General features: G+C 40.2%; 1 protein-coding gene across 1 annotated transcript in view; it reads right to left on the bottom strand.

Moving 5' to 3' along the window:
• Nucleotides 1-528: 528 nt before the first annotated feature.
• LOC104955415 (septin-7-like) overlaps nucleotides 529-20,901 on the bottom strand; it is a 30,057-nt gene continuing 9,684 nt past the window's right edge. Inside the window, exons 4-12 of the mRNA XM_010782741.1 lie at nucleotides 20,223-20,340; nucleotides 19,536-19,628; nucleotides 18,801-18,897; nucleotides 17,515-17,526; nucleotides 11,286-11,337; nucleotides 7,510-7,635; nucleotides 7,251-7,386; nucleotides 4,449-4,594; nucleotides 529-3,632 (exon numbers count right to left, since the gene is read on the bottom strand). Of these exons, the coding sequence (XP_010781043.1) occupies nucleotides 3,593-3,632; nucleotides 4,449-4,594; nucleotides 7,251-7,386; nucleotides 7,510-7,635; nucleotides 11,286-11,337; nucleotides 17,515-17,526; nucleotides 18,801-18,897; nucleotides 19,536-19,628; nucleotides 20,223-20,340 (820 nt within the window). The 3' untranslated portion in view covers nucleotides 529-3,592. The remainder of the gene's footprint in view (nucleotides 3,633-4,448; nucleotides 4,595-7,250; nucleotides 7,387-7,509; nucleotides 7,636-11,285; nucleotides 11,338-17,514; nucleotides 17,527-18,800; nucleotides 18,898-19,535; nucleotides 19,629-20,222; nucleotides 20,341-20,901) is intronic.

Here is a 20,901-nt window from a genome sequence, read left to right on the forward strand (position 1 = left end):
ACTGGTATACATGAACAACTGCCGTAAATATAAAAAAAATAGACACTGTACATGTATTGCGTGTGCCAGGTGTGATCAATGTGGGGGGATGGGCACATAAGAGCAGGAAATGTGTCAAATTGTTCTGTGTGTGTTTGAGTGCCAGGTGTGATTCACATGGGGGGATTGGGCACATAAGGGGGGGACGGGACACACATCTAGAGTGTGTGTGTGTGTGTGTGTTTCTGTGTGTGTTTCTGGGGCGGGGGGGGGGACACATCTAGAGTGTGTGTGTGTGTATTTCTGTGTGTGTTTGATCTGATCCGGATGGTTACCAATTCCTTTTCTTTATGGCAGTCATTGTTGACCGGGAACACCATGGGTGTTACAAAGTTGACTAAATCATCCAAAATGCAATGAAAGTGGTGATCATCAGCAATATATGTTCAAATGTCTACTGTGAAGGATATCATAAAGCCTTAATGTAATCGAATGTAAAACAAAAAAGTTATGATGTAGTAAATCGGGAAGAATACTCACTCGCATGAGTTAAAGCATAACCAAGTCAACTTTATTAACCATGTACAGTTAGAGACCGAACAAAGAAGAGAAGCAGTAAAGAGTGTACATATATAAAAAAAGGATAATAGATAATATTACAACAACAAAAAATCACCTAAACTTATCTTAACTTGTGGTGTGTATTCCAAGGGCAAGTGGTTCACAAGCATTTAAAAAAAGAAATCACAATTTTAACTTGTAGCATGACTTCCTCTGGACTTTATAACAGCAGTCCTGAGAAAGTGTACTCATTGGCATGGATGTATACAGTATATGTGTGTGTATACATGTAAAGAAATGTACTGTATTTGTGTATTCTTAAGACAAGTATATAATAGGTTCTGATCTGAGTACAAGTTCTGTTCCTGGCATATCATCTGAAAAAAACAAAAGAAAAAGGTCACAGAGCAGCCTCCAGTAGGTACACAATAAAATCAAACAAATCCACAAAGGTAATATTTTATGTGATAAGGTGTAAGGGTTTAGCATTTTGTCTTTAAATGCAACATGAAGACTGCAGGCATTTTAAAAACTATACTAAAAAGAACAGATAACTAAACGAGTCTTAAGAAAACCACAAGGGATTTTGTTTTTTGATCTTACATATAGCATTATTAACAACATCATCATATGAAAATAAACATTATACTCTTGGAAAGGTATAGTAAAAGGTTGGAACACATCACTATGGCTGACTTTGATTTGACTCCGATGTGGACTGTGGATCATTTGAGAGTATCAGAGGGGGAATGTTTTGTTGTTGAGGAAGCAGTTATGTATAATATTATAGTGGAATATTCCAAAAATAAATTCAGAGACACAGCTGACTTGGCTAAGTCCTCCAAACATTTAACTTTCCAGGGAGAAAGGAACAGGAATAATTCTTGTTTTTGATGAATCGTCCCTTTACACACAGGGTTCAGCTCTATGACAACATCCATCACTTGAATCACTATATTAAACACCTTTGTAATCACGGTGGCCTATAGAGTTGGAGACGCCAATTAGGCTTTGCATAATGTCTTTTAATGGGAAACACACACTGCATGGAATCCTTTCTGCTGTTGCATGATACGCATTTCCCTGCAGTTTCTATGACCTCAAACACAGCATTATTACAACACTGCTCACTGCTCACACACACACACACACACACACACACACACACACACACACACACACACACACACACACACACACACACACACACACACACACACAAAAAACCTGCCTGAAGGCCCGGCCCCGCCCACATTTAAGGTGGACATTTTTTTGATTGGTGGATTTGCTTCCATGGGGGCATATCTTTCCCTTTAATTTACGCTGACTACACAGTGCTTGAGTCCAAAATAAAGGGGAGCTGCTGTAGTTGATCAGCTGTTTTACACCAGTATAGGTAAATGTTTGTTTTACTTTTTAGCAGTGAAATAAGGAAATAAAACGGAACATATATAACTCAAAATAAAAATGCTGCTGGGGCAGTGAAAACACAGGAAAAGCCACAGGTGAATTAATTGTTCTATATATGTGGGATATTTGGATAATTACAAAATAAATTAACAAAGATGACGTTCTTGCCTAAAGATTGGATAATTTCCCCATCACAAGATTTGCTTACTGGTGCCCCACTTTGTTTTGTTATTTCACCGCTACAATTAGCTTTTGATTGATCTCCCTGCTGGAATGAAAACTGCTCCATAAAAGAGGAATGTCCTGAAGACAGTTATGAGACAGGAAGCATTGCAGCAAACATTTTTTTTTAAATACAAAAACGTTGGAAAAAGGACAATAAGTTTGGTAAGTTATGGTCATTTATTCCAAAGACATATTTGCTAAAAAGTGAAACTGACCAAATAGCAATAACACGTAAGTATTAAGCTCTTCAGTAACAGAGGTTTCTTGACTGGCCTTACATGTAGTCATTACCAGGTTAGTCTATCTGCCAGCTCTTAGAGTCCTAGAGTGACCCCGGAGAAGTTGGGAACCCCAAACGTTTTATGATAATGTATAGTTCAGGTCCCCAGCACATAGAAACTGCTGGATGCTAACTTGCATGTTGGGCAATTTGCGCAATGTTACATTAATTAGCAATAATTAATGAGGATGTTGAGTCCATTTCTGACGTCCAGGTGGACTGATTTTGATTAATTTTGGGTCGATTTGAAAGTTTTAAGGGGCTGAAAACTGCCACTTATGATCCTGAAAAGTCAGAAATTGATTCAACATCCTCAATAACCTCCAAAAACACACCAAAATTGACCAAGCCATGTTTTATCTATGTCTGCATAAGCTAATGAATGCAACTGATGTCTTTGTGCAAATTGCACAACATATGCAGGTTAGCATCCGGCAGTTTCTATGTGCTATACATTTATGACATAAAACTTTGGGGTACTCAATATTTCCGGGTTCACAGTGCTGGCAAATAGACTTGTAGTATTCCACTTTTAAAAGATTTGCTGATTATTTTGACTTTCTATGAACGGGCCTTATTCCCACCTGACTCCCCCCCGCTCCCGACGCAGTTCCCTTCACTCACATACACTCTCCCTTCTCTTAACACACTCTTATGAGGTCTTTATGACAGAGTGCTTGAATACAGTACAGTGTGTTATGTTGTTTTTGGGAAGAATCAAAGAAGAGAGACAGTACGTCTACCTGAAGATCTATGGAATATCTAGAGAACATACACTACTACATGTGAGCAGATGGCTATGGGTGGTCCCTGCCGCGTGTCGTACTGTAGCTCAGAGGAAGGGTCTCGCCTTTGTCAGGAAATATAGGAAAATAGAATTTCACAAAAACTTGCATTCCCCATGGAAACAAGAAGTTTCAACAGGTACGGTAACCCTGCTGAGAGACGAGTGTGTGTGTGTGTCTTCCATCCGTCACAAGTGGTACATGTTAAATGTAGCATAGAGGGATGTTGTGGAAAAAAAATCTGTTAATGTGTGTGTGTGTTAGTGTGTGTGTTTGGAGGGCCACAGTACATGTGAACTTCAGAGGGGATGAAGGAAAACCGAGTTTGTTTAAAAGTGAAGAATCGTTCTCTTCAGAAGATCTTTCCTTTCTTCTTGTTTTTCTCCATCGTCCTGTGTGGGGAACAAGAAAAGGAATGTTACAATCTTGTACAAAACAGGGAGAAACGTTATTGAGCTTTACGTGTTGATCTTCAACCAAATCTTTACAAAATATACATACATTTATTTCTTTTGGTCAAATTCTATGCACATTTCTTTGGCCAGTATTTTGACCCCAACACTTAAAGAAATGAATACATTGCCTTCGCACTCACCATAATAAAAGGGGAGAATATGATAACGTAATTAATTATATTGATTTGGTCTAGATCTGCCATATAATATATTAGAAACCTTTGATAGAAACAGCTTTGTGCATGACATAAATGACCCCTCTTTATTTGTGAGGCCATGTTTGATCTTGTATTATTGTGTACATAGTGGCCACAGTGTTGCTGTTTGTTACCTTGGAGCAGTGTGTTGTAGTGTGAATGCAAAGAGGAGGATTTGACTGTCAGTGTGACTTTAGCATTTTTTCAAAAACAAGATTTCAATAAATTCATGCTGATGGTGATCTCTACAGGAAGTGCTCCTTATGACTATGTATCCAAGATGATTTGGTAACCATGGTAACACCACAAGAGTGCAGGGATTTTCTCAGAGTGAAAACAAGTTCAAACAGAGTGTGTCGTGTCTGTAGTGAGCTCAACATAGAATGGCAGTTTCTCTGTAAAAAGTGCATCCATAAAATGATGGTATGGATTCTATCTGTCATAGTCTATGATGTATAAGGCTTGGGGGGAGTCTGGCCTAATAATGCTAATAATAAATATAGCTTTGTACAACATACGTAAGATGAATGAGTGAAATAGTAGTAGTGAGACTGACTTGGAGGCGTCCAGCTTCTGCTGTTCCAGGATCCTCTGCTGAGCCTCCCAGTGGAGCTTCTCGTCATCGAACACCCGCTTCTTCTCCTCCAGCTCTTTGTACTGCGCCTCCAGGTTCCTCTTCATCTGCTCGTGGCGTCGCTCCAGCTGAGGGACGAACATCACAGTTACTCTCAAGTTGTATTCCCCCTTCAATAGCACACAATACAGGTCTCTTCCTCCTTTTCACACTCTTATTTGATACTCCTCTCATCCCTTTATCTTCTTTGCGGCCACATTTTCTTTTCTCTACAGCTGTTCATTACATCTATAGACTGCAGTTTATTTGTAGCCAACATTCATTCGAAAGATTCTACAGTCGATGCATCCATTTGAAGGTCCAGATTCATTCATTATTGCATTTTTTCACCCTGGCAAATGTACTGAGAATGTCTGCTTATGCTGTCTGCTTCATCCTAATGACTTGCCAGCCAGTCAGTATGAAATGCACAGTCAATAGAGTATACTGTGGAGAAATTTAATGTTTGCATAAATACTGTTTCATGGGCAATTCAAAGATAATTAACACTGTAGTAGTTATGACAACTGGAGTTTGCCTGGATTAGCAGCTGTTTTACAATAAATCATTGGGTATAAAGGCTTTTTGGGAACATAAATCATGCAGTCTTCTGAAAGCCACAGTGCGGCGCTGCAGGTACAACACGATGGGGAAGGCTAATGTTGCTACATATACATTTAAACACCACAGAGATTGTTATTACTTATAACAGCAATTATATTCACCAAGAATTTCATAATTTTCATATTTCGTAATTCATAAGAATACAGGGTGCTTGATGTGAAAGACGGGTGCTAATTATTTTTGACATAAGGTGCCTCTCACTTCGTTTAAATGCGTCTAGTCCCTCCCACCAGGGAAGCATGGAGAGACGCAAGGAAACCACGAGAAGCAGGGAAATGAGTTTTAAGAGCAATGGAACGTCCTCTCCTCCGGAGCGTCACGTGAAGCGACGTCCGTTTGTGATGACACCGCACAACTGATCGTCTGACAGCAGCCAGATCAGCGCATGCGCTCCATCGTCCAATCAGTGAGCGATACACAGTAAGGGGGCGGGGCGAGTGTCAGAGGATTTCACCGGAGGATGGTCTGGTAGCTCCTTGATTATCGCTCCTCCGTTATCACTCCTCGATCCTCGGGCACAAATAAGGCCACTGGGACGCTACTCAAGATGGCGCAGACAAATCAACTTCCGGTGAGACCGAGCCCGAGGAGCGAGGAAATGAAAAATAAGAGAAGTGAGATGCACCCCTTGCGTCTCTCCATGCTTCCCTGGTGGGAGGGACTAAGACGCAAGCAGACCATTGACATGCACAGAAACTTATATAAAGACACTACAGGAAGCAGAATAGGAACTCTTTACAGGNATCCTCGGGCACAAATAAGGCCACTGGGACGCTACTCAAGATGGCGCAGACAAATCAACTTCCGTTGAGACCGAGCCCGAGGAGCGAGGAAATGAAAAATAAGAGAAGTGAAACGCACCCATAGAAACTGCTAACTAGGCTAAAGAGATTCATGACTCAAAAATGCTAGGCTATTTGTTCTACTGTTACATAGTTGAAATGCAGGTTACTAATTGTTAAGCGTTTTGGAGCTGGTGTGATGCAGGTACAACACTGCAGACTCAAAGAATGACGTGAATTTAGAATAAACATATGAAATGCATACAAAAAGTTTATAACAATAAGTTCAAACAAACAGGAGCAATCTAAATCACAACCACCTCACAGTCTCTGTCTTCTTACTAAATACTGTAATGTTCAACTGTCGAAACACAATACTGTACCCGGGGCACAGAGCAGAAGTTCAGGAGAACACGATGAGCTGAGGCTCTGACAGTTTGGATGCAGCTCGTCAGACAGGATGCTGTTTCTGAACCTGCTGTGTGATGTGAGGAGCATCAGCTGTGAGCCCCACATGCTGCTACAGCTGTCTGAGAGCCTCCCTCTGCTCATTCTCACTCATTCATTCTAAAGATCTTAATAGTTACCTGATAAATAAATGTATTTGTTGACCTTTAAACTGTATATTACACCTTATATAGGCCTTATACGTCAGGGTTTAGTGGAGCACGCGCGTGAGCTGCGAGCACCAGAGCCTCGCAGCGGCGAAAATGAGGCTCCGTGGTAAACTGTGGTAACATGAAGGGCCGTTTAGGAGCCGAAAGAGCCGGCGCTTTAAGAGAGCCGAGCCAAATGATCCAGTTCACTAATGTAAAAATACAGTATCTATAAGGGACGGCTCAAGTCGAAATTCAAAACAACCACCCCCCCGCTCTCGGGGTGGACGCCCTCTCAGCCCTGGTCTGGCGGAAACACTGATTCTCGTAAACCTGAAGATGTTAATACAGCCCTTTAAACCTTTTGGTAAATAATTCCACAGTTTAACGCCAACTACAGAGACACACAACTGAGGCTTGAAGTTACATTTCCTTCTATGTTGCTCATCCTCTGAATTCAAATCAAATACTTTTTGTATATTTTCTGGTAGTATTCTGTTTCAATGTTTAGGGCCCATTCATGTGCACAATGGTATACCAACAATGAAGGTAAGGGATAGTCTTTCCTCGCCTCCCAGCCCCCCTGGCTGCAGGAGAGTCATTTGGCTTTGAGATGTTCATCAATGGACTCATGGTGGACACCGTTGTGAATGGAGACAATGAAAATATTTACAATATCTTCACACACACACACACACACACACACACACACACACACACACACACACCCCCCTCAGACCCACCTCAGCCTCCGAGTCCTTCAGTTTCTGCTTCTTCTCCTTCACCTTCATCTCAAACACCTGCTCCATCTCTGCCTCCATCTTCTTCATCTTCATCACATGCTCCCTGCGCTCCTCCTCCATCTGGGCCAGGGGGCTCCTGTGGACCAGAGCAAAGAGAGGGGTCAGATCTTTCTTAAGTAAAGCAGTGACACCAAGCTGTGAAGTCATGTGTTCTCCATAATTGAAATGAGGATGGTATTATTGAAGTTCTGAGGCGTACTTGGTGAGCTGTCCCTTGGTCTTGGTGGTGTCCACTCCATTACAGGTGACAGCAGCCAGTTTCTTACTGCGGTAGTTTTCATAATGGAAGTTGTTGGTGACGTCCTTGAGGTCCTGCATATGCGTCCTATAGAAGGGGGAGAAAATAAACCAATCAGGTACAGGAAGTCTGCAGGAGGCTGGAGAGAAAATAGAAACAGAACTCCAGAAGAAATATTAATTTTGTTTATAAGGGGACCAAATTCTGGGACAATATATTGAGGGGACATTTACATTGTTACAGGAAAAGCGAAGATAGAAAACAAAAATGAAACACTATTGAATAAAGGGCATGGACATTAGATTTCAAATAAAAAATGTAAAAGTTATTCCAATTTACACACAAGTGTTATTGCAGAACAGTGGTGTCGTCGTCTTTGGGTATAAAAAAATAACAAGTTAGCCTCAAGTTGCCTTCATGAGATTCAAGTTTTTTAACTGGGTATGAAACTCAATTGAATATGTATGCCTCTCTATGACCTACATAAGAAAACGAGAGCATCAGTGAGAATATTGGCTATAAAGTGATTTTGTTCTTAATGCCAGTTCTCGTGTCCAATCCCCTGCAGATCAGTTCTTTTTCTAAATGCAGACCGGAAGAGCCCATGGTCACATGAACAGGTGACGATTCACAGTCACTAGAACTCAAGTCAGGTTTTGATGTTATTGTTGGAGGTTTAGCTAACACAGCAGCAGGATAAACAGACAGAAAAACTGGTTTCTGTTAATGCAATATATTGCAAGACGTGCTTTTTACATCAATGGATGAGTTGGTGGCTAAAGCTACGTTTTTTTCACTATCATGTTATTAAATCCAAGCAGCCAAAAATAGATGCATTACACTATTGCGTAACATTCTGAAAACAACTACGTTTGAATGAAAAACTATCTGCGTCCCTCTTCACTTCCTCCTAAAACAAACGCAGAAGGGAATTTTCTCCCTGGCCATGTTTATGTTTATTACGGATCCCCAGTAGCTTTTGCTCTTGACAAAAGCTACTCTTCCTGGGGTCCGACACTTAAAAAAATACAACAATAATACAACAATAATACAGCAACATTCAAGACATAAGTCCTGACATCATTAACAACATCACCAATATCATCAACAATTTCCAACATCATCAACAATCTCATCCACTTTCAATATCAATCTCAGCCAAGGATGAGTACACTCGACACCCACCAGTACAAAGCATGAGATCAAATTCAATTAGGGTTCACAGCTCACAAGGGTACATGGTCATTAGCAGATGGCCCTTCAATCTCTTCTTGAAACAGGCTCTGGACTCTATTTCAGTAAGGTAGTTTGGCAATGAGTTCCATTCCTTTATAGCTCTATAAGACACAGAAGATTTCAGAAGATTTTTCCTGGGTTTAGGTGCCAGTAGATGGCCTGATGTAGCTTGTTTAGTCTTATGGTCATGCTCGTCTCTTGTGTAAACTATTTGATCATAAAAATAAAGTGTTTTTTTGCAAAATTGGATTTAAAAAAAAAAAGTGATAACACTAGATTGCAGGCGTTTCTCAACCGGAAGCCATGATAGGTTTCTATGCGTAACTCCAATATGAGTGTGCTTCGAACAGTGGAGAGCTAGTCTGGCAGCCTTGTTTTGAGCTATGTGTAATTTCTGTAAATGTGTTTTTGCTGCTGATGACCATATGACCGGACAGTACTCAAGATGTGACAAAACCAGAGACTGAATGACTTGTTTCAAAGTGGTTGGTGTTACATACTTTGTATATTTTCTCGCCACAGCTATGCTCCTTCCCATTTTAGTTACAATACTGTCAATTTGCTTTGTCCACCGTAAACCAGAATCAAGAACAATGCCAAGCAACTTAGTCTCGTTGACTCGTTGCTCTAAACTTTTATTAAAAATGTGACTTGTGGCTTGGATATGTATTTGGCCGTCATTTTGAGCAGTTTACCATCCAAGTTGTCAATCCCAGGAGATTTATCATCGGACAAATGTAAAAGCATATTTTCAACCTATTCTTCTGAAACATTGTGGAATTCAAACATGCACTGCTTTTCCCTCATGATACGATCTGATGTGATGTGACACTGTGTCCTCGACTGCACCCATGGCATTCCTCAGCTTATCTACTTTATTTGTAAAATAATCATTAAAATGATTTGCAATATCTGCTGGCTTGGTAATGAATTTACCCTCGGTTTCTATAAAGGAAGGATGCATGTTTGAGTTCCTCCCCATTATGTTATTCAATATTTTCCATAATTTCTTTCCATCATTCGTAGAATCACTGATTTCCTGCATGTAGTATTCCCTCTTTCTACATTTATTCAATTTGGTTACCGCATTTCTTAGTTTACAGTAATGTTGTTTGTCACATAGAGAACCTGTTCTGTCTGCAGTTTTTTTAGCATCATCTCGTTGGATCATTAAACTTCTCATCTCGTCATTCAACCAAGGTGCACACTTTGACCGGGCAGACCATTTTCTCATAGGAACATGCTGATCGGCAATCCCCATGAAAGACTTCATAAATACTCCCTGTGCTTTTTCTGGGTTTTCCTCATGGCAAACATCAAACCATTGCACATTATTTACCTCCTCTACACATTGTCCCTGATGAAACCCCTTATAAGACCTTCTATCATTTATCTTGGAGCCAGCCTTAGGTATTTTGGTCTTGCGTACTATAGCAACTAGATTATGATCACTAAAGGCAACTGTGAGTGACAACACTTTAGTGCAGTGCTCTGGCCTGTTCGTATAGATGTGGTCAATGCAGGTCGTTGTAATAGCCCCATGTGTATTTGCAGCCCTTCTGGTTGGTGATGTTATTACCTGAGTCATATTACACATTTTGGCAGCTAATGCAATCTTGTTCAACATGGAGCATTGATATTCAGGTCTCCCATGAAATATATTTCGCTATTACACTCAGCTGTATTATCTACCATTTCACAAATACCATCTAGATAGTTTGAATTGGCACTCGGTGGCCTATAACAGCATCCAATTAATATGGGTTTTACATTTGGCAATTGTATTTGTAACCATAAAGCTTCTATTTTATTTTTCATTAGGTCATATCGTACTTTAGCTGGAATATGATTTTGTACATAGATCAAAACTCCGCCACCATTCTTATCTCTATCCTTTCTGAACAGATTGTAACCATGCATTGCAACCTCTGAATCATCAACAGATGAGTCCAGGTGTGATTCTGAGATAGCCAGTATGTGTATATTATTTGATTCTACCAAATGGCAGAGTTTATGAACCTTATTCCTCAAACTACACACATTCAAGTGAGCAAGTAACATTCCCTTCTTTGGCAGATTAACAGAATGTGACATTATTGTCATGTGGTCATAATTAGTTCAGATACCTTAAAAGTCCAGTGATACAATTAGGCTGTGGGGGGCGGATTATCAGCTTGTCATGCCTCAGGAAGGCATATAGTGGAACTACAATTTTGTGTCACGTATTTCCATTGGTTCCATAAAAACACTTTTCCTCTAGACTGGGAAAGAGATGTCTGTAAATCAGCCTATACATTTTTTGAGGTAAATCGACTTCTCAGGGAGAACATTTGAATAGCCCCCATTTTGATCATTAGATCCCAAAAGTAGTAACATTTAGCTGAATCATAGATATTTTCTCTCTATTCATTTGACTATGGGAGCGCCAAAATCAACACAAAGTGAACGTTGCCCTAGCTGCTTGGAGTTAAGCAGGAATGTTGAACAGAACGTGGACTCACCGGATCAGCATGTTGCGCAGCACGGTGAAGTCACAGTGCTCCCCGTTCTCCACTGAAGCACACGGGGGGTGGGGGGGGCAGAGAGGGAGGGAGGGGGACACAGACATCAAACATTAGTCTACATGAACTCTTCTCTAGACATAATCAGAATAATTATTTTCTGGTCTCAAGGTGCTAAATAACTGCAATAACCAGATTAACTGTGTAAATAACTGTCAGCTGCTAGAGTCACTGGCTGTGTTCATAGTCCAAGCATAAACTATATATATCGTTTTTGGTGAGTAAAATCAACAACAGTTGTTTGTGTTATTTACATAATAGATCAAATTAATTGTACTTACAATATCAAAAACAATATACAAAATATGTGCAAAGCATCACCAAGTTAAACTTCATGATATGAATCTCTATGGAGACCACATTGTACACAAACACACACTCAGTATGTATGGTTCACACATTCATCAGTTATAAGGAGGAGGTATTAAGAGAAGTGACAGTAAATGAAGGTATAGTAGAGTATGAGTTATTGTACAGCAATAAGAGCAAAGAGACGCCAGGCCATGATCACATAGGACTTTAAAAAGGCAAACCAGGTGAGTAAACCTGAGAGGAGGCTGATACAGAGAGCATGTCTGCCCTCTGGTGCGTTCACACTGGACCCATAACATTTATTTTTATGTTAAGCTTAATTTGGTTTATCTTCACATGTCCAAAAACAATTCGCTGTTGTGTCTGGATTCATAACGTCATCCTTGACGCGCGCTCACACGCACACACACACATTTCACAGCTTATCTATCTTGTTTCCTACACTGTATAACCTCAAAGGCATATTTTGCTGTAGTTTTATTGAAATAATCATATCAAAAGGGATGCCGAAATAAGCAAAACACTTTTTGAAATGCTTGCTTTCTCAATGGAGATTGGCTCGATCAGGGCGAGGCTGAGCTAAGTCATGTGACATAAAGCAGTGACTTTACTTGTCATACAATAGCCTCAATTTTCGGCGTGTAGGAATACTCTGTTACAAGTTGAAGTCCTACATTCAAAAGGTTACTCATGGAAAGTACAAAAGTATTGGTATCAAAATATACTCAAGTAATCATTGTGCAGATTATTCCATTTCAGAATAATAGATATGATATGTTTTATAATGATAGATCATGAAAGTGTTATCAAAGCTGGTAAAGGTGCAGCTAGTTTGAATGACTTTGTATACTGCAGGGTAGCTTTTGGATTTACTCCAGGTGGAACTAAAGTCTGATTTAACACTTGGTTATATTTCACATCTGTAAAGTAACTAAAGGTATTAAATAAATAGCGTAAAATAGAGTAAAAGTACACAGTAACAAAAACTGGAAATACTCAAGTAGAGTATCTCAAAATTGTACTTAAGTACAGTACTTAGTTACTTTACACCACTGATTGGTTCATCAGTACAAGAGAGTCTCTTGTAATTACAGATACAGTAGTCATTCAGAAGAGAAAAATAAAAACGCCTGCTATCGGATCAAAGCCTTTCACTGTTTGACGCCACATAGAAGACAAACAGTTATTGGTCAGACAACAGTAAACAGAACTATTCTCATGTCAACATGGTTCAGTTAGATGGCTGTGAGTTTTCATCTTAACAACAAAGACATGGTTACACGGTCAGATGTGCTTTTGGAAAAGATGAACTGCTGCTGAGGATGTGTGTGGTGGATCCAGCCTCCTCTTCATCAAACACGCTGCTCCTGATTGGTTAGCCTCCTGCCTGCTGGCAGTCAATCATCATCAGGGATTCAGGAGGATACCTTACCATTGATGAAACTTATGTTGTCCCGCCCCTTGGCCTCCCAAGCCAGCCATTGACCTTCTGTCTCTTCTAGAGGAGGAAGCTCTGACGGAGGGGAGGGGTACGGTTTTTCAGTTACTGTCTGCGCCCTGCGGGGGGGCTAAATCTGGGTCTGGAGCAGCTGGGTTTGTTTTGGCTCAGACCTGGCCCAGATTTGGCCCAGATCAACACCATAACCTGCATGTGTCCAAACTGACCGACTAAGTAGGACTTGTAGAGGGTGGTGGTTGGAGGGGGGGTGTTATCTGAGGATCTACGCATGACCAGCCGGGGGTGCAAGTGAAGGAGCTAAGTGGGGTCAATGGTCGTAGGAAAAGAAAGGTTTTAAAATATAGTATACAGCATCTTATTTGTTGATGGATGGCAGAAAATACCTGATGGACACAAAAATCGTTTTAGCTTTTAATTGTCAATCTTGGTCTTCGATATACATTTCTCTGAGTCCATCAGGTGTTTTGAGCCTGAGCGCTGGATCTATTAGCAGTGTGTGTTGAGGCCATGATGATGAACTGCATTGGTTTAATGAATCAAGAGCACACACCTGGTTCAGCATCTTTCTATATTAAAAGTCTCACATAAACATATGCTAATGTGTGAGAATTCATAAAATAACACGTGTTACCTTGATGATTTAAATGGGCCGTAACATGTCCCTATTGACAAACGCTAGTTCACCATTAAATGAATCTTTAAGCAATGCGTTATGAGGGTGGATCCCAGTCCTTGGTCCAGTGATACAGCTACGCCTGTACAGTCCTCAGTCTGCACCATGACAACATGTGGTGAAGCAAGACTGATCAACGGTACAACAGAGTGCCATTATACCATAGGAGCAAAGCAGGGAACCACAGCAGCGTTGGAGAGTATTGTAGCTTCAGCACCAAACAGCCTCTAGTTTTCTCCATGACTATTCAGCATCAGACCTGGGCCAACAAGCCAGTGTGTGAAGGCTTTACACCTGCTGACAACACCAGGCACATTTTGTGTGACCAAATGCACCTAGCAGGATAACTGAAGTGTATTACAACCTTGGCCATCAAGACTACAAGGACATATTACTTTAAACTCCTAACTAAAGTTGATTACCGAGATCTGGGAACACAGTTAACCCTAACCACAAAAGAGACTCTGATGCAGCAAGAAAAAGTCGTACGTCAGATTTCAACAAACCCTCAGGTGAGCAAAGCATTTGAAAAATAAGACAAATGGTAAAATCATCCCACACTGCACATGCAGGTAAGTGCTTTAGCTTTTTACTTAGCATCCATCCATAGAAAGTGGGCTAGATAGTCTGGATGAAATATTGGTTTGTTCACAACCTGCTTAGGAGTTTTTGCTGCATCAGAAATTCATGTCGTGTGATGTCATCATGTTCCCAAATATCAGTAATTACTATGAGAGTAACTGATAGAAAGGTCAGTCAAAGCTATCCAAACATGTTCCATATTGTTAAGGATTGGAGTTATCCTTTGAAACAATACAGTGAGGTTTTGTTACAGATTTACAATCAGATTCAGTGCTGGAAAACAAAGACAACAAACAGAATCATTCATGTGTCTCTGGTAGATTACAAGAAATCCTGCCCCACGCTAACACAACCACTATTATAACAAACAATAGGAAGAGTAGAGATTGTCTAAATATCTTGTTTGTGACCAATATAAGTACTAAGGGAGACATTGTACCATTCCAACATTTAAAAATACTTGTAAGTGCTCTCTGGTAGACAAATTATGCAAAACTGTTTTAAAATTACCCCTGCATAAGGTAGATTTGGAATTTTTATCTGCTTACATATATGCCAATATCAATTTGTCTAGGAATAACTACAATAAGTTGATAATAGAGTGGTACTTTTGCACCATTCGAGCTCCCTCGTCTCAAATTCAATGGGTTTTTGGTTAGAGGCCTGAAATAAGTAGTACATAAGCTTAATAGATTTTAATGTTGTGTTCTACGTCAGTAAATACCAAACTGGAGAATGTCAGAATCTTCTTTGTGTTGTAAAAACAGCAGTTTCTGGCAAATGAATCTGCTAAACGTCATCACATCAAAAATTAACCGCTTTTAGCTTAGCGGTGGTGACGTCATATAACTGCGATGTCGCTTGTTTAGAGCCTAATGTTAGCATTTTACTTCTGGCGATTGCATTTACACCATAACAATCATAAAGTGGTGATTATCTTGCTGAACAAAACGTGTAAGTATCATAAACGTGTGTTTTCCACAGATAATTTTTTCTACAATATTCCATAATCCAATGGAAACCCCATTGCTTTTTGTCGAGGGAGCCCTTGTGATGCCAACTACGAGTCTCCCTATATAAATACGTCATCACTGCTCCACTCTATAGTACGTGGCTCATATATGTGTAAGGCCCTTAAATTACGCCAAATGATTTAAGGATGGCCATGTACTGCTGTTCAGTGAATGGATGTAAATGAAGGCCATTGGGACAATATAATACCAAACTGGCAGAATCTCAGCTGTTGTGTATAGTCTTAGTACCATCCCATTTAAAAATGAACCCATCAACATCAGCTACTTGAGTTATCTTTGAACTATTAAATAAACTATTAATAGTTGCTGCTAGCCTTAGCGTTCATTGGACTAGGCTAGCTGTAGAGGCTAATTCAGCAGAGAGCACTGGGGCCAACATTCTACTGAGAACACATGAAGAGTTTTGATGTCTATGTTTAAAAAAAATATATAATATTCACATTCACGTTTCAATATATCCATGCGTACAAATATGTCCAAATACGATGTGTTTTTGGTACTTAAGCCCAGGTCTGATTAGAGCATTGGTTTGACCATCAGCCTAATGATGAGACAGCACAGGAGCCATATAACTGTGTCGCAAAGTCGCAAGAGCACACTTTGTCTGCGTATCCCTTGTCTGTGCAGGTTTACTCTTGCTTCACAAACACTTGCCTTCTGAAACAATTGCGTATTAAAAAGCGTATTTGCGTTGCAAGGGCACACTCGTCGTGGACTTCTCCTGGAGGACCGATTCGATTCGTACAAAGGGTTTTATAATCATAACGCGAAAGTATTTCGATACCCACTTATCACTCGTCTGTCTAAAATTAATTTTTTTACAAGCTTAGTTTAGTTGTCTCCGGTCTATAACACTGTAAAAATACGGAACATAATTTATCACATGTTGATTATTTGATGGTAATTTCATCTCCCTCTACGGAAGAATGTCAAATATATAAAATTACGTAAAATATTTACTTATGATTTTTTTAGTCTTTGAGTAAGGGTGTGGAAACAAGAAATCAACGTCCAGAAGTTGATTTACGTGAATTTTCATTGGCGTCCAGGTCTCTTCCTACCTTTCCTACTAGCCTGAGACCGTATTTCGGTCGACCGCATCAGTCACCCGACTACCTTTCTCTCCCCCCCCCCGCCGCCCCGTGAAAAACAACGACGGACACTGTTACACACATTTTGTGGACAAATTAGTCTCATTGTCACCGTTGGGACGAGGTAGTACCGGACTCTCCCTCCCGTCCGAAACTCTACACCACTCCCCCTCCCCCCCCCCCGTCGAAAAACGAATTCCACTGTCCCTCACATGAGTTAAAAGGAAACAGGTTTCGAATATATCTTATCCTATACTTCGGTGTCTACCTGTAATCTGTAAGTTAACCTGTTTTGATGACGCAATAAAAGGGGACTTATAAAATTGTGTTTTAAACTGGCGTTCTGCTACAAATAGTTTACGCTGCAATCACAACTTGTAGAGAATCCCGATTTATATTCCGAAACCCCACGTAACTCCGGGCCTGTGTCACGAATGTGGTCTCAGTTGTGCAGAGTTTATTGAGTTGCAACTCGAGTAATCAGAAATACACAAAAGGTGACAGGAAGAAATCCCAATTCGTCAGACAGGAAATGAGTAGGTCGATGTGTCCTCTAATAGTGACGGGCTGGACTCCCATAAATTCTACTTTTGGGATACTGCGCCGTCGTGATAGGTAGAACCCGACTAGTATAGACTTGCCGTAGTACACTTACGATCCAGAGATGTCTATTAATGTGTTGGACTGCTGTTTATCTGGTGAGTGTCTTCAAGTTGTGTACACTCTCATGAAGTAATGTTCCCACTATTGCAAAAACTGTTTTTCGGTATGTATACAAGTCTTGAACAAGAGCTGAAATCCAGTAGTGTTAAGGGAGTAGGTAAAACCATAACAGCTCCAGAAAGGTAAACTTCCATCCTAATCTGCCGGCCCGTTCTTCCAACGTTTGCTTTCCACCTCCACACTGACCGCTAGGTTTGAGGGGAAGGGAGGTGANTTTGGAGGACACTGAGGAGGACGAGGAAGAGGAGGGGGGGGGGAATGAGGCTGAAATTAAGAGAAAGATGGTTTGGTTTACCAAAAATGCCCTCTGTCAGTCATGGAAAAGTATAGACAGAAAAAAAAAAGGGAGAAAGAAAGAATGAAAAAGTGAGGGACTGATCAACGGTCAACTACAGATCAACAACTCCACTCAGATATACACAGCACATCAGAGGAAATTAAAGAAAAAGTCAGGGCAACAGCAGTTTATCAGAGCTGGTAGTGACATTGTCAGTTCTTTAAACAACATATCCCATAATGCACTACCTACGTTCTTTTCAGAGTCCTTTTCGAGGCTGAAGACCCACAATACCAAAGATCCATGTGTTTTCATGTTGAGTGAAGACAAGTGGGTGACTAAGGTAACTTCAAACCTGGCTTTAGGGACATGTCTCGCTCATGTATTTACCACATTTGAAAAAATTGAGTAAACCATCTTACCAAGGCATTTTCTTTACCTTGGGAACAGATCACAAACATATCAAATAAAACACAATTGTCGATGAATAATCTATTCCACAAGCTTAAGGCTGATTTTGCAATGTCTCGTCATCACTGTTAATCTCACAAACTGAAAAAACAACAATATAACAGTCATTGAGAAGTGATCCTCAAATGCTGGTATCTTCCACCGAGACTCAAAGCCTCAAAAAGCAATCTGATGTAAAATGTTTAACAAACATTACACAGCTAACTAATTGTGTCATGTACAAAGCTGTACCTCTCAAGTGTTGTCTTGGTACTACCTTATTAAATTGATGGTTCAAATCAGAGTATTCATTGTTGTTTGACTTATAAATTCAACAATATTCTTTGTTCTCGCTAAAATAAATATTTATTTCAATACTAATTAAATGAAACTCCAGCAGGTGTGTTACGATTATGTGCTATGCGGCAATAAAACACTTAATATCTACTTTCTCTACTTTTCTACTAACAGGTTGCATTTTGACATCAATTAATTTCCAGTAAAGGATGAATATGTACTCTATTACCTGGTAGTGACTACATTCAGTGGATACAGGGGGCATTGTAAAACACTGCGTCTCTCACTCTCAGCTATATCATGCTTAATTCTTCATGATAGAGATAACACTGTTATATCTATTTGATCTTAAACACAGAACATTTGTAAAGCCAATTTGCTTCAGTCTTCCTTTCTAATTTGTCATTGTCTGAATAAGGCGCGAACAGAAATAAAGTACAGAATCATTTCTCGATACAAACTATCAAAGTGTGCACACCCATTTCCTGGTTCATGATCTAGTCTGACCACAACATGGAGGAAGTGTCTCGCCAGGTTCAGGACCAGAGTGAACCTACCTTCCGCCACGCCCCATGGGTACTGGCGACCTCTGACCTTCTTGCCGTTCACCTCGATCACCACGTTGCTGCCGACCACTGCCAGTGGCATCTTCTCCTGGGGAGGGGGGGGTGGAAATAACTTGACTTCACTGGGAACAATACACTGCTTCCTGCATTATGGATGTTGCAATGACACTTCTTTGTTTTTCAATGTTTGATTGGTTACTTCCTTTGGCTACTGACCATACCTGGCCTCAGGAAAACCAGAAAATAATACAAATGTATGTGGAGCAGTTTACAGTATACTGCAATAGAGCAGCAGGGTTTACAATGCTGGATGGTGCAATTGAGCTATTTATGTTACTATATTTCCTCCATTTTGGGCTATCTGTGTCATCTCACAGTTTCAAATGCTGCTGCGAGCAGGCCTTTAAATTATAGAAATGTCCCTAAGGGTCCACATTAATATGATGCGGATGAAATATTTTACCGTATATAGTACCATGTTTGCTATTTCCAGAGTTGATTGTGGCAGCGTTACATGAATGACAATACATAATGAAGATTCTTCAATGTGCTTGTCTGTAAAGATGATGGTCAGTATTGTAAAGAGGCTGCCTGGCATCGAGAAATGGGGCAGAAGTTGGATACAGCCTACAGGACAGACTGATATCTGGCTGTCTTCCTACTTAGATCAATCAGAAGGCCTTAAATCAGGTATCAAATTACTAACAAGACTGCATGCTCCATTACCTTAATCTTTCGGATGAGCTTGTTGTCCTCGTCATCCTCCGTGTCTGGGAATTCATAGATTTTGATCTTGTGCTCCTGGATCTCTTTCATTATCTGACAAAGGAAGAACGTAATCAGAATAAAGATAACAAGTACACACCATTGGCCTGTCAAAATATAAAGATCAAACAAATATTCAAATTTCTCCTTTAATTGTAAAATACTTTTGTTTCTTTACCCATTGTTTGATTAGTTTGATTGATACCATTGATACCACATGTGCATACAGTTTGGAGCTAGGGAGGTGATTAGCTTAGCATAAAGGATGGAAGAAGGATGAAATGGCTATGCTCGACCACATTTAAAACATATGCCTACCAACAACTCGAAATCTCACTAATGAAGCGGCAGTAGCTTGTAATGTTTCTTTATAATATATGAACTCTCTCAAATGCATCATATCTTTAGCTTCCAGTATTCAATCTAAGCTAGGCTAAATGCCTAGCTCTAGCTCCAAACTTTACCCACAGAAATAAGAAGGTATCACATTTAAAATCTCATAAAGAAAGCTTGAATGCCTATTGTAGCATACTATGTTTATGCTTCTTATCCCATGAATGTGACACATACACACACACACACACACACACACACACACACACACACACACACACACACACACACACACACACACACACACATAAACACCTGTTTCTTAAAGAGCTGGCACTCCTCTGGGGTTAGAGTATCGGCTTTTGCAATGAGAGGGATGACGTTGACTTTGTCATGGAGTCTCTTCATGAACTCAATGTCCAGCGGTTTCAGACTGAAGGGGAGACACAAAGAAAACATAAGAACTGAGTGAAGTCAACTGGTCCATTCCTGGCAACACCTGCGATCAATTCTACTTGTTCATTACATTTATGAGGATGAATCTAAAGTAATGCAGTTCAGTGGGTCACCAGCAGAGGGCCAACCACACCAGGACATTGCACATCGCCCACAGCGATGTGCAAAGACAGGAGCCAGATGAGAGGGACTTTCTGTCTCATACATTCTTCTTCTGTGGTGACAACTCATTGTTTTTTGTATGACTTGGCTGATGAGGGACTGTCTTTGTCATACTCCCATAGGCTCTTTTCTCTGAATGAATGACAGCTGGGACCAGTGCCCAGTTAAGCAGGCAGTGTGTAGTGCACAATGTGATAAAAGGATGTAAATATATGACTGTAGATAACTATTGGTAGCCAGATATGCGAATGAATGTAATTATTGTCAGTTATGCATGTTCAAGTGATCCATACTACAGTATATCTGGGCATAGTTTTGTTGTGTGAGTGTTTGTGAGCAATAAGTGTGTGAAGGGGATATTGAGATACTAACTCAT

Source organism: Notothenia coriiceps, unplaced genomic scaffold (assembly GCF_000735185.1).
Source record: "Notothenia coriiceps isolate Sejong01 unplaced genomic scaffold, NC01 NC01_scaffold00024667, whole genome shotgun sequence".
Lineage (NCBI taxonomy): Eukaryota > Metazoa > Chordata > Actinopteri > Perciformes > Nototheniidae > Notothenia > Notothenia coriiceps.